At 41.4% G+C, this 17010-nt stretch overlaps 1 protein-coding gene across 8 annotated transcripts in view; it reads right to left on the reverse strand.

The window, feature by feature from the left end:
* Positions 1–17010, reverse strand: part of AIG1 (androgen induced 1) — a 265814-nt gene that overhangs the window by 170690 nt on the left and 78114 nt on the right. For all 8 annotated transcript variants that reach the window (XM_032339347.1, XM_032339345.1, XM_032339340.1 and 5 more), the window contains one exon: positions 1464–1565. In XM_032339347.1, the coding sequence (XP_032195238.1) occupies positions 1464–1565 (102 nt within the window). The remainder of the gene's footprint in view (positions 1–1463; positions 1566–17010) is intronic.

Below are 17010 nucleotides of genomic sequence, written 5' to 3' on the forward strand. Positions count from 1 at the left end.
TGAATTCTTGCATTAGTCGGACAAATAGGCATTGATCTTACTACATGCCAGGTGGGTGGGTGCAGTGCTCGGGGCTGGAAAGCTGCTGTTGGCATTAGGAACTAACACTTGTGCAAGGGATACAGACGTGTTTGATGGAGACTTGAAGGTGCCCTGCAAGCCTGACAGGAGAGCTAACCAGGTCTGTGGGGCTGAAAAGAGACTTCTGAGAGATGTTATAGAAGGTAGCAGGGTGAGCAAGCGTTCCCCAGTAAAGAACGGAAAGTGCACTGGGGGCAGAGCATGACAGATACAGGGTTATGCAAAGGGTTTTCACATGCAAGAAAAGCCAAAAGTTGGCGAGGCACAGAGTAGTCACATCAAGCCCCTTAGATGGTGAAATGAATCTGACAAGACCCGGCTTATTCGTTTGGAACTAGAGCAGAGGTGCCATGTTAATCCTTCAACAGCGTGGCTCTAATTGATGTCCAAGAAAATGCTAGTTGTCTGAGCTGTGCCACTTTTGAGGAGTTGGCTTAGGAAAGAATTAATCAAAGCCCCTGAGTACAGTAATGTTTGTTTGTTAGTACACACCACTTTTCTCAAAATATACCAAAATTGGGGGCAGAGAGGAAACTGTTCATTTGGACCTATGACGTGTGATGTCTAGCTCTTTGTTCCCCTATAATTTCTGTGATGGGTTGCCCTTTTCACCAGGAGCACCCAGTGACATATTCTAAAAATTGCTGTAACCAGAAAAATGCAGGCTTCCTAGTTAATAACAAAACTGCTCAATTCCAGAAGCAGAAAGGGAAGACCATGCAAAATTTCTCTGCAGAAAATATATCCTCAAGTCTCATAAGGTGACACACAAACCATCCAAAATACTTGACTTGAAATGTGTGAAGGCAACACCATGTCTAAAGCATCAGAAGGAATCAAACTGAGAAGAAGGGAAAGAGCTCACCACCCCGGGCAAATGCCCTCTGATGGGCACATCCTGCCAAAGTCACTTCTAGCGCCTGCAGCCAATCTCTCAGAGAAAATAATAGTCTTGCTGCTCTGCTGAGGCCATTTCTCCCAGTGCCATAGTGATTTCCAACACAATCCCCTGACATGAGGAGGAGGCTACAGGGCCTCAGTAGCGGTCTAGGTGAAACTAGGTTCTTAGGCTCCAACAGGGGACAAGTCTTTGAACAGCACAGAAATTAAATTCATCCATAGAATTTGCCAGTTGCATAATCCAACACCACCAATCCCTTACAAACTGTGGATTCATCTACTACGTAGTTTTAACGGTGACTCCGTTTCATGGGAAGATGTTTTTATTGACATTCAGTCTTCTCTAAATACAGTCTCTCATAACCCCCATCATTGCACAGGCAGTTAGCTACATTCTATGGAAAACTCAAATCAGAAAATAGTTCTTTAATACCTTTTTTTTTTTTTTAATGAAAGGAAATTATTTGTTTTAGTCCACTCACCATTCCGTGATTCAGCCACCCTGGGATAAAATTATCAAGCAACTTCGGGTAAATCATCTCTCTGTCATAGGCATAAATGATCCAGAACACCGCTACCACGAACTAGAAGGGAAAAGAAATCCATTATTTCAAATTTACAATATACAAGGTGTTGGTTATCCATTGTTCAAAGAGCCCAACAGAATTGTAATCTAGAGTGAGAGACGAATCAGTAAACCAGCTAATGACTGGAAAGGGATTTCTAACTTCACTCCGTTAGTAGGAACGCGTGGGGTCCTTCTGCCTTCCTTGGTCTCCCTGCTGTGTTCTTTCAGGCAAAGGAATCTGTTTTCAAGGGAGAGATAAATGACGTGTCTCTCATCTGGAACAGCTCCCTTCTAGGGCTAACTGTGTTGGTTTGAATCCTCTCAAGAGGGTTTAAAAGTTCACTGGTGGTTTTTTGGACCCCGTTCCCCACTGTACAGAGTCAGCACACATTCAAGAAACTGTGGTGTATTTTCCTTGAACCCATCATGTGGTTTAAATTAATCTTCACATTCTCAAGTTTCCATTTCACCACTAACAGCATTAAAATCACTGCTATATAAAATGTCCCAAAGTCACATTTCCTGCAAATGTATTAATTTATATAGCCTAAGCAGGGGCTTTGGCTGCATTGAAAACAGAGCGTATGGAACACAAAGGAAGAACCCTAATTCTCTTGGAATAACTTACATGTTCATCTGGGCTCCTGAGGTTTCTTTTGACTCATCAGCAACATAGCCATTCCAAAGAGAGTACAGTGCTCAATTTATTCTCTTATCTTTCTTCAAACTAACAGTGAGATAAGTTCAGATAAGATAAAAAAATGAATGGTCCAGGGTCTAGACCTTCAGCACAGAATTTTAAAGAAAATGCAAATGCTTTTGTAGGTAGTCAATAAATGTGGCATGGAGACAGCAGCTACCCCAGAGAAAGGGGAATCACAGTCTCTGCAGAGTTGCATCTCATAATAAATGGTACAGAGTGATAAAATGCAGATGAATATTAAGCAGAAACAATTTTTATCTCATTTCTTGTAAGTTATCCATACCCCCACATTTTATTAATAAAAGTAGTAAATATTTTAATGCCACTTTTCATAAAACTCCCAGCACAAGCTAGTAATCAGAAGAGTTCTAAAGTTCTTTTCCAAGTATGTCAGTTATGACATGGGTAATCATAGCCTGAAAAGAAGGTTCACCCTTAAAACCTAAGATGTTATGAACAGTTCTCCTTTCATAAAACATATTGAAAGATAATTACAAGAGGCAATCATAGACACACATAGTTTCAATACCAGACTGGGGTCTCCTGTTACTTATCCTGCTTTTGGGTCAACTATTTTCGGTTGATAAATGCACAAGATGGGGGGAAAAAAAAAACACCCAAACATTATTAGCTTAATGTTAACTATCATTAGGATCTTTCCAAGTACAATGGGTAATTTAAAATTACTCACAACTTCAGTTTAGTCATTTCACTACAGACTTCAAATGTATTATCAATGTTACCTGCCCTCACACCTGGGTGCCAAATTTACAGCTTCATGGCTCAGAATGCAGTCCCAAGGATCACAACTCCCATGTCCCCTGAGAGCTTATTAGATGTGTAGAATGCCACGTCCTTTCCTGATATGCTCTGATTCTGCATTTTTAATAAGATCCTGGGGTCATTCATGCGCAGTCTGAGATGCCCGCTGTGGAAAGTCCTACTCCAGCCATCTTGAGCTTCTGGGCCCTGCTATGGAGTGAGGCAGTCACTGAGCTGAGTGACTGGTCTACCCAGAGCCTCCACCTCCTTTTCTAGACCATAAGGTGGGAAACCATGATGCTGGAATTTCCTTCCCCAAAAGACACAAGTATTCCTGTGTGAACCTCCTTCATGGGTCTGAACTGGAGGGTTGAGCACACAACCAATGGGTGTATCCCCTGACCTGGGAGGTGGTTAAGATGTGTCTGTTTCTGAAGACAGGGACGAGTTTTACATTTAGTCTGGGACTCCACACACAAGCACAAAGCTAACCCTGGATGGAGCCATAGGTGGAAATCCCTTCATCTTTGCCATCTAATGTAACCCAGCCGTGGATGACATCCCATCACATTCACGGGTCCCCTCCCACAGTCAATGGGAGGGGATTAAATAGGTCTGCATCAATAGGGGATGCAATCGTGGGGCCATCTTAGAATTCTGCTTACCATATGCTTCCACGCTTCTTCTTTTCCAAACTGTTTCAGCTATTTTAAGTCCTTTGCATTTCCATTTAAATCTTACCATCTCAGCTTGCTAATTTCTATAAAAATATCCTCTGAGAGTTCTGATTACGACTGTACTGAATCAATACATTCAATCTGGGGAGAAATGACATCTTCACAATATTGCATTTTCTGACCCAGGAACATCACTGATGTCCCCATTCATGTAGATCCTTGGTTTTTCAGTTTGTAGTTTTCAGTGCACAGATCGCACACATTTTTTTTTTTAATTTATCACGAAACATTTCATGTGTTTTTTTTTAATGTTATTGTTGACAGTATTGAATTTGTTTTTACATTCTTTGTTACTCATATATAAAAGTACAAATGACTTGTATATTGAGCTATGTCCTCTATCTTGGTTAAATTCACGTAGTTCGAGTCATTCTTGCATAAATTATTTTAGATTTTTATATGTATGTGATCTGCAAATAAAGACAGCTTTTCTTCTTCCTTATAATGTGTATGGCATTTACCTCTTTTTTCTTTTCTTAACTGCACAACCTACAAACTTCAGCACAATGTCAACTAGAAGGGATGAGCAGCAAACACTCTTGCTTTCTTCCCCATCTTAGGAAGGTGTCCAGTCTTTAACATTTAAGTTTGATATTATCTTCAGGTTTTTCTTAGATGCCTTTTATCACATTGAGGAAAATCTCTCCTATCCCTCATTTATGTATGACGCAGACAAAAGCCTACTTTTTCAGATAATTTTGCTGTGTATTGTCAGGTGATCTGATAATTCTTTTCATTATTCTGTTAATATGATGAATTATAGAGATTTTTAATGTTAAACTAACATTTTATACTTGGTCAGGATGTATTATCATTTTTATATATTGCTGGATTTGACTTGCCGATATTTTGTTAAGGATTTTTCTCCCGTCTTTATTCATAAAGTATTATCAATCTGTAGTTAGTTTTATTTTCTTATGTCTTCTTCTAATTTTGGTGACAGGATAACAGTGGCCTCAAAAAATAAACTGGGAAAAGCTCCCTTCTCTGTTTTTCAAGGGACTCTGGGCTTGACTGGTATTATTATTCCCTCCTAACCTATTTAATACACTTCTTTTTTTTTCTGTTCTTTTTTCTTTTTCTTTTTTAACTCAAATTCAATTAGCCAATGTATACTACATCATTAGATTTTGGCATAGTGTTCAGTGATACATTAGTTGCGTATAAAGTGGTATGTTTCTCTAGTGGAGCTATCTGGACTCTAAAGTTTTCCTATGAGAAGACTTAACTGTGAATTCCATTTCTTTAATAGATATAAGGGTTTCTTTCTCTGGAGTTTGTTTTAGTCATTTTTTGTGTTTTGTGGAATTTTTCCATCTCATTTAAGTTTTTGAGGTTATCAAGCTTTCTTACTATTCTGCTATAGAAATCAACAATTGCTATCAATCAGGTATTTTTTCCTTAGAGAGCCCATTGTTAATGATTGACTAGCACACTGCTGTGGAGAACAACTTTCTGATCTCCATTCATGGTGTCCTTACCCTATGGAGAGCGTTGTGGGGTCGGTACTTACCTGTGCAATGTGATCACTTCTTTCACCCCTACCATATATTGAGGGAATTTTGTGGGTAATTAAAAGTGAAGTGACTTTCAAGGAAGTGCTACCTTTCTTAGTGTAACACTAGAAGGTTAAGAGGCCCAGCTAACTGAATAATCAGCCTTCTAAATAATTCTTAAGATAGAAATACAGCACAGATGGTGGCTCCTTGGCTTCAAGCACTGATCTCCTCTTGATAGTATGGTCATCAGCAAACCCAAAATAAGTTTGAACTCTACTACCAGGGCATGAATATGAAACAAAAATAGGTTCTCTTGGACAGGCGAAGTGCCACGGAAACGTTCCACCATTGTGGCTGGCTATTTCTCAGCGGGCACCTGCCGCTTCTCAGTGGCCAGGCCGGGAATACTGTACTCGAACTGAGAGTAGCAGTAACTCAGGCACTTGACAGTCCTTCAAGCTTCCCAGACAAAATCCTTGTGTTAACAGCTACTCATCGAGGCCTCATTTGATGCCCTGGAACAATTAGAAATGAATGCAAAAGAAAACTGGATTCACGCTTTGTCTCCTTCTGTAAGGAGCTTCTGATATGGTTTCCAATAGAAGCTGAAGTTAATCAGCTTTTGTCCACTGCTAAGAAAAGGCTGTACTGCTCAGTGAGAAATTCTTTGGAATTTAATAAAACCGAGTAGAGTGCAAAGGATGTTGCTGAGAAATGTACCATGAAGGAGGTCACAGGGAAAAGTCACTTATCTATAGATTGGTCTATAAAAGCCATTTAGCATATCTCAAACATCCACTGTTGAAGGAGGGAAGGAGGAAATAAATGAATACATCTCTAAAGTCTTCAGCTTCAATATGACATGATCTATGAAATTGCTTTTTTTTTTTTTTAAGATTTTATTTATTTGTCAGAGAGAGAGAGGGAGAGAGAGGGAGCACAGGCAGACAGAATGGCAGGCAGAGGCAGAGGGAGAAGCAGGCTCCCCGCCGAGCAAGGAGCCTCATGTGGGACTCGACCCCAGGACGCTGGGATCATGACCTGAGCTGAAGGCAGCTGCTTAACCAACTGAGCCACCCAGGCGTCCCTATGAAATTGCTTTTTTTAAAAAAAACTAAAAAAAAAAAAAAAAAAAAAAATCTGGGGCTCCTGGATGGTTCAGTCATTAAGCATCTGCTTTTAGTTTAGGTCATGATCCCAGGGTGCTGGGATCAAGCCCTTCTTCCAGCTCTCTGCTCAGCCGGGACCATGCTTCTCCCTCTCCCACTCTCCCTGCTTGTGTTCCCTCTCTCGCTGTCTCTCTCTCTCTCTGTCAAATAAATAAATAAAATCTTAAAAAACAAAACAAAACAAAACCCTAACCCATTAGTACTCAGACTTTACCAAATACCTATTGGGGGGAAAAAAATGAATCCTATTTTGAGCTCTATTACTTTGCTTCCAGATTTCCTTGTAATGCTTTGCTTTCCCATCACTTATTTCCATGATAATATTTGCTGAGTGATAATAGGTAGACATGTTTCCCATTGTGCTTTCTCCTTCCAAACACAGAAAGCATGAAAATATGTTGTGTTTTGGATACTAGCTGGCTTTGTCTCTGATGGGTGCCAGCAGAGAGGGACTCTCTCATTTTGACAAGGTACTTCCTACTCTTCCCATCCTCCAGGTCTAGAAGATTCTGAGTCCTGACATGCTCTCCTGGCTGACTTCCCTCAGCCCTACCCTCAAATTCAGCAAGGGGCCGCAAAGCACAGGCCTCTCTGAAATGCTACATTATCTTCTGTTCCAGTGTATAGTTAGTTTCTAGTCCTCATTCCTGGAAATGTGACATAGAATTCCTCTACTTGTAATTATGAGGCTGTGAGGAACACTACGTATTTTTTACTCTGTGAACTATGCTCACAGAGCACATTAGCACATTTCTGCTAAAAATGTGTGGAGTAAATGATCAAGATGCATTGGTGCATCCTGTCTGGGTCACGGTCCACATCTCCCATAGGAGGGAGCTCCCTTCAATTTTTTCCCTAATGACCTAAAATTCCTTTTACACGTTCTCCATATTTTTTGGCCTCCTCTCTGTGAGGAAGAGAAACCCTCTTTCCAACATGATTCTTCTAGCCAATCTCGTCTCAGACCCTCATTTGCCAGCCTCTCCTTCACCTGTTTGAGTCTTCTATCATCCTGACATGATCTTTCTCTGGATTTCTGGATCCAGATGGAAAACTAAAGGCTCTCTTTCTCCCAAATCAGCCAGACACAAATTACTTTAAAGCCAGAATTTGTATTTAGAGAGTTTCTAAAGCACAGGTTGCCACCTTTTTTCACAGCCTTCTACTATAATCTTTGTGGTAGAATTTATAATTTATCCACCTTTACCTACATTTGGTGGTCCCTTCTGACTGAGTAAATAGTTTGGGAATAAAAACCCAGCTCCTGTAGTGTCCACGTGGCTTGATGCTCGTCTTCCTCTCTGACTTCAGATTGTACCACCTTCTCTCTTGCTCCAGAAGCTCCAACTGACAATTCATTCCTGAAACTCATTAAGCTCTTTCATGGCACAGGGTCGTCACATTTCCTCCTTTTTCTGCCAGGAATTCTTGGACCCCATTTTCTCTTCCTTCGTCCCCCCCCCCACTGGATTTTGTAGGATTTATTTACAACTGACCAAGATTTTAGAGAATTAAATTTCTCCCATATTCAAGGTATCAGGATTTTTAAAAATTAACATATAATGTATTATTTGCTTCAGGGGTACAGGTGTGGGAATCGTCAGTCTTAACACAATTCACAGCACTCACCATAGCACATACCCGCCTCAATGTCCATCACCCAGCCACCCCACCTCTCACACCCCCACCCCTCCAGCAACCCTCAGTTTGTTTCTTAAGATTAAGAGTCTCTTATGGTTTGTCTCTCTCTCTCTGGTTTCATCTTGTTTCATTTTTCCCTCCCTTCCCCTATGATCCTCTTTTTTCTCACATTCCTCATATCAGTGAGATCATACGATAATTGTCTTTTTCTGATTGACGTATTTCTTTCAGTATTCCCTCTAGCTCCATCACATTGTTGCAAATGGCAAGATTTTGGGTTTTTTGATGGCTCCATAATATTCTATTGTATGTATATATTAAATATATATGTATATTTATATATACTACATTCACCTGTTGATGGACATCTAGGCTCTTTCCATAGTTTAGCTATTGTGGACGTTGCTGCTATAAACATTGGGGTGCGTGTGCCCCTTCAGATCACTACATTTGTTTCTTTGGGGCAAATACCCAGTAGGGCAATTGCTGGGTCATAGGATAGCTCTGATTTTCAACTTTCTCAGGAACCTCCATACAGTTTTCCAGAGTGGCTGACCAGCTTGCATTCCCACCAAGAATGGGTGAAAGACCCCATTTTTACCAGGCTGCATTCTCTATCCCTTCAGGTCTGGCTTAAATGACACTTCTTCACAGACACCTTGCCAGTGACCCCGTGACCCTGTTCTTTTCTATTATAGATGCTGAGGGAAAGTACGTTTGTGGTGTTGTTCAGTGTCTGGTCTCTTCAGAGGAGGTGAAGCGTCGGAGAATAGAGACTTGTCTGTCTTGTTCATTGCTGTTTCCTCACCACTTCACACATAGCACATTTCTGCTAAAAATGTGTGGAGTAAATGATCAAGATGCATTGGTGCATCCTGTCTGGGTCACGGTCCACATCTCCCATAGGAGGGAGCTCCCTTCAATTTTTTCCCTAATGACCTAAAATTCCTTTTACACGTTCTCCATATTTTTTGGCCTCCTCTCTGTGAGGAAGAGAAACCCTCTTTCCAACATGATTCTTCTAGCCAATCTCGTCTCAGACCCTCATTTGCCAGCCTCTCCTTCAACTGTTTGAGTCTTCTATCATCCTGACATGATCTTTCTCTGGATTTCTGGATCCAGATGGAAAACTAAAGGCTCTCTTTCTCCCAAATCAGCCAGACACAAGAAAAAGTGAAACCAATGAAATAGGAAACACCCAGAGTCCATATACCACTCTTTTCAACAGGCTGCTCAGTATTAGGAAAATTAAGCCAGGACAAGGCAAGACTCTGATGTAAGAAATGGGATCCAAAGGTTCTCTGGTTGAGTGAGCAGAACAGAGAAACTGCTGTAGGCGATGCCCTCTAAAAGACACTGAGTGACCCTTGCTGGGAACAGGAGGTCTGAGATGCATGGGAGCACTGCGGAGATGTTCTGATCCCTGCCTGGCTTCAGGTGTCAGAGGTGACGATGCAAAATGTGGCCACAGGCCAGCATGTCATCTCTGCAAGAAGTAGGATGTGGGTATGTTATAGTAAGCAAGAAAGGATCTGTGGTAAGCAGCCTGCGTGGCCAGCTCCTGCTCACCCAATGAACCCTAAGCTTCCTGTCACCATACAAAACGGTTGTGATCAAAATGAGTGAAGGAGAGAGAAATGGGTGTAGCACAGAGAGAAGCCATTCTCCAAAGGAGGTTGGGGTAGGTGGGGTAAAAAGACAGAAATTCATGCTGCCCTAGCTCAGTTCCCTAGCCTGTCTCTAGTACTATCATTTCGCAAATGGCTGGCTCAGAAAGAACCAATTTAAGGAAGAGTAATCATAAGACAATAAATAACATGGAATGTGTTCATAAATATCATGAGAGAGAGAGAGAGAGAGGGAGAGACAAAAAGTGGAATATGACCGTTTCCCCTCAAAAAAGGACAACTGAACAATACAAACCAGAAAAAGGATTAATTAATGATCAAATAATTCTCCATGAAAGAAAAGAGGTCAAAGATGAAAATCTGAGATTAAATACAGAGCAAGATAAGAGTGGAGAGCTTAGGAAATAAATAAAATATAAAATACAAAACCACATAAAACTGAAAGTCACATTATAAGCATTAAAAGGAAAAACTGCCTTTGGTAAAGACAGTGGGGGTTTAGCTTTCTGTAGTACCGTGGACTAGACACACTGAAAAATTTTCCTACCGTGAAACACTAGGTGCTAAATAAATTACAACAAATATACTTTCAAATATATTGCTGAGCAGACAAGAAAGGAAGGGAAATGACTAGGAGTAAAAACAAACAAACAAACAAAACAAAACCCACCCATGTAGACAAAAACACAACAGGCGGAAAGAACAACACTAGCAAACACAGAAACTGGAGCTTCCCCTGGGGCAAATGCCCATACCAGATTCAGAGTGCTCTGTGGACAGTGGCCATGGACATGGATATCGTGGCCTTGGGTCCATGCAAATTGGCGGAGTGGGTACAGGCACCCGTGGGCCTTGTCCCACAGAGGGGTCAGAGCTTCAGTGAAAGGGTAGGCTCAAGGAAGTGCTCACAAGGCTAAAAAACTGGTTTTTACTCATATTGCTAAGATTTTTTCATCAAAAATGTTTCATTTCACTGAATTTTGTGCTGCATCAAGATCATCATTTTTCCTCCTTTATCTTTGTATCCAATCCAGCTAAGTGTGGTCACTCAGCAAGGTCTGCAAAGACAGAGCTTTTATGCTTGTATCAAATAACTGGGGCAGGTATGCTAGTGCTTCTCCCAGATTCCCGCTCCAGGGCTCATGTGTGCATCCCTTAGATGTTGGGAGCACTGGTCACCAGCCGCTAGGAGCTGCATCCCTCACTGGGAACTACGCTCAGCTACAGGGAACTGTCTTGCCTGAAGTCATGTCCCTTCTCATGGCGGAGTGGGAGCAGTCTAAATCCAATGTCTGACTGATTCCAGGAAACAAACACCCAGGCTCTCTGCATCCATTTCATTTAGGGCAACTCTGAGCGGTCATCCCAGCCCTAGAGGTCTCAGGATGCTGGTTTCAACTGCAGTGTGGGTCATCTCCTTCTACCCAACACCATCTTCCTCCCTTCTGAACAGGTGTTTCTCCCAAGAGCCCCCTTCTTCTGCAGGTACCCTGAGCCTGTTCACAGGAAGGCCAATCTAAGACCATGCCATGCACGTGTGAGTGCCAGATAGGCAAATTTAAGCATGAAAACCTTTGTAATACACCACCATAAGGAAATGTAATGTAAAAAAGTAAAAATTCTTTGTAATCACACCCTATAGAAGTAAAAGGATGGGTATACCCTTAAAAGGCTTTTTCCTATGCATTTAATGGGCATTCCAGTCACTATTTTAGAAAATTAGACCACACTAATAGCTAGTGTTCTACAATTTAAAAAAAATAATATTTTATTTATTTATTTGACAGACAGAGATCACAAGTAGGCAGAGAGGCAGGCAGAGAGAGAGGGAAGAAGCAGGCTCCCTGCCGAGCAGAGAGCCCGATGCGGGGCTCGATCCCAGGACCCTGAGATCATGACCGGAGCTGAAGGCAGAGGCTTTAATCCACTGAGCCACCCAGGCGCCCCGTGTTCTACAATTTTTTAACTTAAATATGTTTTACAGTGGTATCCCATTTTTCTTAAGCACCTCAAAGTACCACGCTGCCTGATTTTGCACCACAATTTACTTAAGCACTCAGGAATAGATATGTATCTTCAGTCCAATTGTTGCAGTTTCCAATAATGCTGCAATGGTGTGTGACGTGTATGTTTTTTATGTACTCACGTGAGTACTTCAGAGGAATAAATTAGGTGAAGCTCCTGGATCCAAGGTCACATCGCCTTTTGAGTTGACTTTCACAAAGGCTCCTCTCTCATTCCCTGCTTCCAGTGCCTCCTGCCTTTACCCCAGGTCCAGACCACGCTCTCCCTGTTCTGGACTGTTGCGGTAGCCCCTTGGCTAGAGCCCCCGGCATCAGTTTCCTTTAAATTCTATCCATGCTTTATCTTGGCCTCGGAGTTACCTTATTAAAAATCTTTAAGAACTTCTCAGTTTAAAACTTCCAATGACTCCCCCTTGTTTGCGGAATAAAACCAAAACTCCCGTTGTGATCTGGTCCCAAATTCTCATTCCAGTCCCCTTCCAGCTTCTTCCAGGAACCCAATCAACCGACTACGTATAGTTTCTCAAACTCACCACACTTCCAAGTATCCATGCCTCTGTGTTTTTTTGTAACTACAGCTTGAGATTCATTACATTTTTTTTTTTCAAAATCTAAGCTCTATCAAGTGTTACTTTCATGGTGCTCTTGTCCCCACCACCTAAAAATCCCCCACAATTTCTTATCAAAAGTAATTAGTCTTTCTCTGACCCACCTCAGTCCTCTGCTTATAACACCAGCCCATTCAACCAAGTCTTACATGTCCTTTAACCTGCTGGTCCCTTTAAGCTGCTGGAAGGCTCCATCTGTTCTCCAGCCCTTCAGCAGGGCTCCATTTGCCTGGAGTGCCTCCCACCAGCCCCACCGGCTCATCATCACCATATAGAAGGGGTCCGAAAGAGCATAACCTCCAAGAAGCTCCCCCTGAGTTGTCCCTTTTCCTTGCATGAGCTCTAGTAGCAAGTTACATTTTTCCTTCATGATGCTGAGCATCATCGAGACGGAATCAGTGAGAGTGTCATTACTGGTTTCCCCTCCCAGTGGGATGTGAACTCTGGGAGAGTAAAGACCAGTCAGTTTCTTCTCTGTTGCGTCGTCACATCTCCCTCGGCGCTTTATATGTTTATTTCTTAGCTCTTTATTCAGAAATAATCAAAGACGAACTAGAAGCTGAAAAATAACACAGAGAATTCCTGTGCCTCCTTCACCCAGCCTCTTACACAAGACTGATGCATTTTCAAACCAGAAAACTCACGTTGGCATAACACTATAACTAAACAACACATAGACCTATTCTGATTTCACCAGTTTTTACAGGCACTTGTTTTCTGAGGGGTCACATTATACTACGAAATTTTGCCACATGTACACATTTGTGTAACCTTTACCATAACCAGGATTCTGAAGAGTTCCATCACCACCGAGAAAGCTCCTAATGTTACCTCATTAGGGACATGCCCTTCCCCAGTCTTAGCCCCTGCCAGCTAGGGATGTGCTATCCATCACTGTATGTCAACATTCTGAGAATAGTATATAAATGTAATCTTTTCCAGTGCTTTATGAAGGAAGGTTTATACCTATTTATTCTCTACTTTGCATAGAATAGGAGCTTCACAGGCAAAATATTATTTAAGAGTTACAACTACTTTGAGGTAGCTACTATTATTCTTTTGGTTTTATAGATGAAGAAATAACTTTCCCAGGGTCAAAAAGTGGCCAGGCGATAATGTGAGGCCAGACAATGAGACCCCAGAGCCAATGCTTTTAACCTCTCTTAATACTTCTTATACATAATAGTACATACTTTTGAAGCAATTAATAATTGAGTGAGTGAATGGTTAAATACCAAAGACTATTTCATTTCTAAGTCCTCTAAGAAGGCCTCCTGCATGTAACAGGAATTCAATGAATGTCTGGTGAGTAAAATGTTTGGTTAATCTTTCTAGAAACCCCAGAAGAAAAAGAAACATGGTGACACATGGAGAAAAATCACCAGGCTGCTCGTTTGGATCAAACATGGCATCCAAGGCCATAAGACAAGAGCACAGAATGCAGACCCAGTCAGGAGACTCATTCTTGTCTTTGCTAGGAATCAATGCATCAGTGGTATCTCAAGCATCTCAATAAGGACTATGTGACCAGGTTCATCCTCCCTCCGGCAAATTCATATTTGCTGGATAGAGAAATAGAATATTTGCTGGGCCTAACTGATATTTGGGTCTTGTCTTGCACCTTGGAGTCATGCTCCCTTCCTTACTCAAGTTTTACCAAATAAGCTCCTGTCTGATTCTCATGTCATCTTTGGGATGCAAGTCTTTCCCCAGAACACCAGCTTATGTATGGGCTTAGGTGCTTAAGACCAAGTCCTGAGGCACTTGGCCCAGGTCAGGCTAGGTATCACCCCTGTAACTACGGGCTGAACCCACCAGTCAGGCCACATTCCTCTGGCTCTGGCTCTTTTCAGTGTCTCAGGTATCTCCGCTTGGCCTGTTTCAACACTGACTGAAACATAGAAATGATAGCTTTTATGGTCACCTTTAGTTCCCACCAAGTGGATCCGAAGTTGCCTGGGGGTGGCTTCTAGTGGAAGCAGCCTTCTCTTGGAGGTTTAATTACATGGTCCTGAGAGAGTCCTGCAGGCTGTGGGCCTGGTTGGTAAGGTGGTATGCCCTGTGAGGATGTAGGGTGTGGAGAAGATGAGCCCTTGAGGGCGGAAACCCTGTCTGTTCCCCTTCCTGGTTATCCATCAAGCTCCAGAAAGAAATGGGGAAAGAAATATGAAGGTCTGACTGATATAATAAGTGTGAATCAGGAGTAGTTGCCACTCGTTGGAAAACTATAAAGATTACAGCCAGCTAACCAGACTGAATAAAAAGGATGATCAAGTACTCCAGAAAAGTGCCCAGTAATACGGCTAGAGCTAATAAACACAACGGGAACAGTTAATGTTCTTTAATTCCACGATGGTATAGGTTAACCCTGATCATCTGGCACAAACATTTCTTGAAAAGGGACTTCAAGGGAAGATAACTTCTGTTATGGAGACACTGATACAAAGGAGATTCAGTAGGAGCCCTAGATAAACCCATTCTCTAGATAAGATGTGGTAAAAAGGGAATCAGAACTTACTTATATATCCAGCTATATGATGGAATAAATGTTCCAAACCTACTCTCCCAATGAAAACTACCATAAAAAAAAATGAAAGGAAAGATAAAAAGTTTCATTAAATATTTAGGTAACCATGTATCAGTTTCTCTTTCATTCCTCCAGTGCTTCTTTTGGTAAAAACAAGAAGAAAGGTATACATTCACTCATATAAATGCCAAATGTTCATATCTGTGTGCCTCCCCTTCTTAAATAGACATGTCATACTATATAACCTTGATTTTGTTGTTTCATAACATATCCAGGAAACATGAAGCATCTTTTGAAAGAAACTGCAATGTGACAAAAAGTGAAACTGTTGGTGTCAAAGTAAAGTGAGGGAGAATCCAGGAGATCAGCAAGCACCAGAGGCCAGCTTTCCTCCGGAAGTATCTGTCAAACCACAGGGACCCTAAACTTATCTTTGGAGGCTCTGTGGAATTCAAGAGATACAAGATAAATGCTGCCCTGTGTGGGCAGTCCCACTGAGGCCTCCACCTAAAGCTAGTACCCCAGAAAGTTACACTTTCCATGAAAGGGTATTCCTTAACCTGACAGAGAAGTGGGCACTAAGGAAAACATGTCTGTTGGAACCTGAGCTCTGTACTGAGAAGACAGAGAAAGAAAAACTACCCTGAAAATTCATAACCATAAGATAGCCATCAGAACCTTAAGATAGCAATCATGTGGGTTTGTGGCCTAATATGAGCTTTCAGGAAGATGCAGTGATCTCAAATGTGTGTTCTTTTAATGCTCAAGTTAAGAATATAAAAATCTGCCACCATTTAAACTAAAAAGCAATTACGAAAATTTCAGAATATTGGTATCTTACTGATCATAACCTCTGGCCAAAGGGCAATTGGGTTTAAAATCAATAATAGAAACATAAAAATCCCTTTATGTTTGGCAATCTAAAAACATGCTTTAAAAACTGGAGATCAAATACAAAATCATAATGGTCTCTGGAAAATATTTAGAAATAAAAAGCAATAAAAATGGTAGATAACAATTCTTGTGGGATGTAGTTAAAGTGTTAAATGAGGGAATTTTGCAGCCTCCTAAACTTACAGTAGAAAGAGAGGTGTAAAAATTAATGAGTGAGGTGTACATCTTCAGACGACAGCAAAGAATAGCCAAATGATTAATGAAATTGAAAACAAGCATACAGGTGCTTGTATGCTGTAGGTACAGGAAAAAAATCTGTAGGTACAGGGAAAAAAATCTGATAAAACGGGGTCATAACTATGGCACCCCAGACCACACTCAGATTCACAGGGGCAGAGGTGATGGGCATGCCTTGGCGCACTTGTATTTCATTGCAGCTTACTGTTTAGGAAGGTTTTGTCCTGGAGAATCTTTTATACACGTGGAGCAGGAGAAGGAATGTATAAGAATGTTCAAAGCAGGGTGCCTGGGTGGCTCAGTGGGTTAAGCCGCTGCCTTTAGCTCAGGTCATGATCTCAGGGTCCTGGGATCGAGTCCCACATCGGGCTCTCTGCTCAGCAGGGAGCCTGCTTCCTCCTCTCTCTCTCTCTCTGCTTGCTTCTCTGCCTACTTGTGATCTCTCTCTGTCAAGTAAAAAAAAAAAAAAAAAAAGAATGTTCAAAGCAGTATTGCCCAGAACTGCCAAAAACTTGGAAAAAGTCCCAATATTCATAAATAATAATGTAGATAGATTTCTCTGATGAAAATGCTAAAGATAGGTCAGAACTTTCAAGAAATCAGAATTTTTTCCTCTTTTGTGTAATTTTCAACCTACTAGTTCAATCAATCAGTTGCTTATTTGCACTGGAAAATAGAAGATGTATCCACCACCGCTCAGATTTCTAGGCGAACTAAGTTGGAAATGGTGGGTGAGGAAGTTGTAACAGAGCAGACCCATTTCTAACTTAGGACATAAACCCCACCAGTGGTATATTATTTTCCCTTGAAGGCTTTTACCAGTATTTCAGCCTTTCCTTCTACCTTCTACTGCCTTCCTGAACCATAAGAACTTCTTCTGGGATTTTGGATGGTATGACCATACATACCTTGGAATTTTGAATGCGTGTCTGCAATGGAGCAGTGTGAATACTTTGCTGAAAGATGCTTTCATCTCTCAGGACATTCTCTGTGATGTGAGACCACTTTTGAGGCAAATGGAAGGAAACTGAC

Source organism: Mustela erminea, chromosome 4 (assembly GCF_009829155.1).
Source record: "Mustela erminea isolate mMusErm1 chromosome 4, mMusErm1.Pri, whole genome shotgun sequence".
NCBI lineage: Eukaryota > Metazoa > Chordata > Mammalia > Carnivora > Mustelidae > Mustela > Mustela erminea.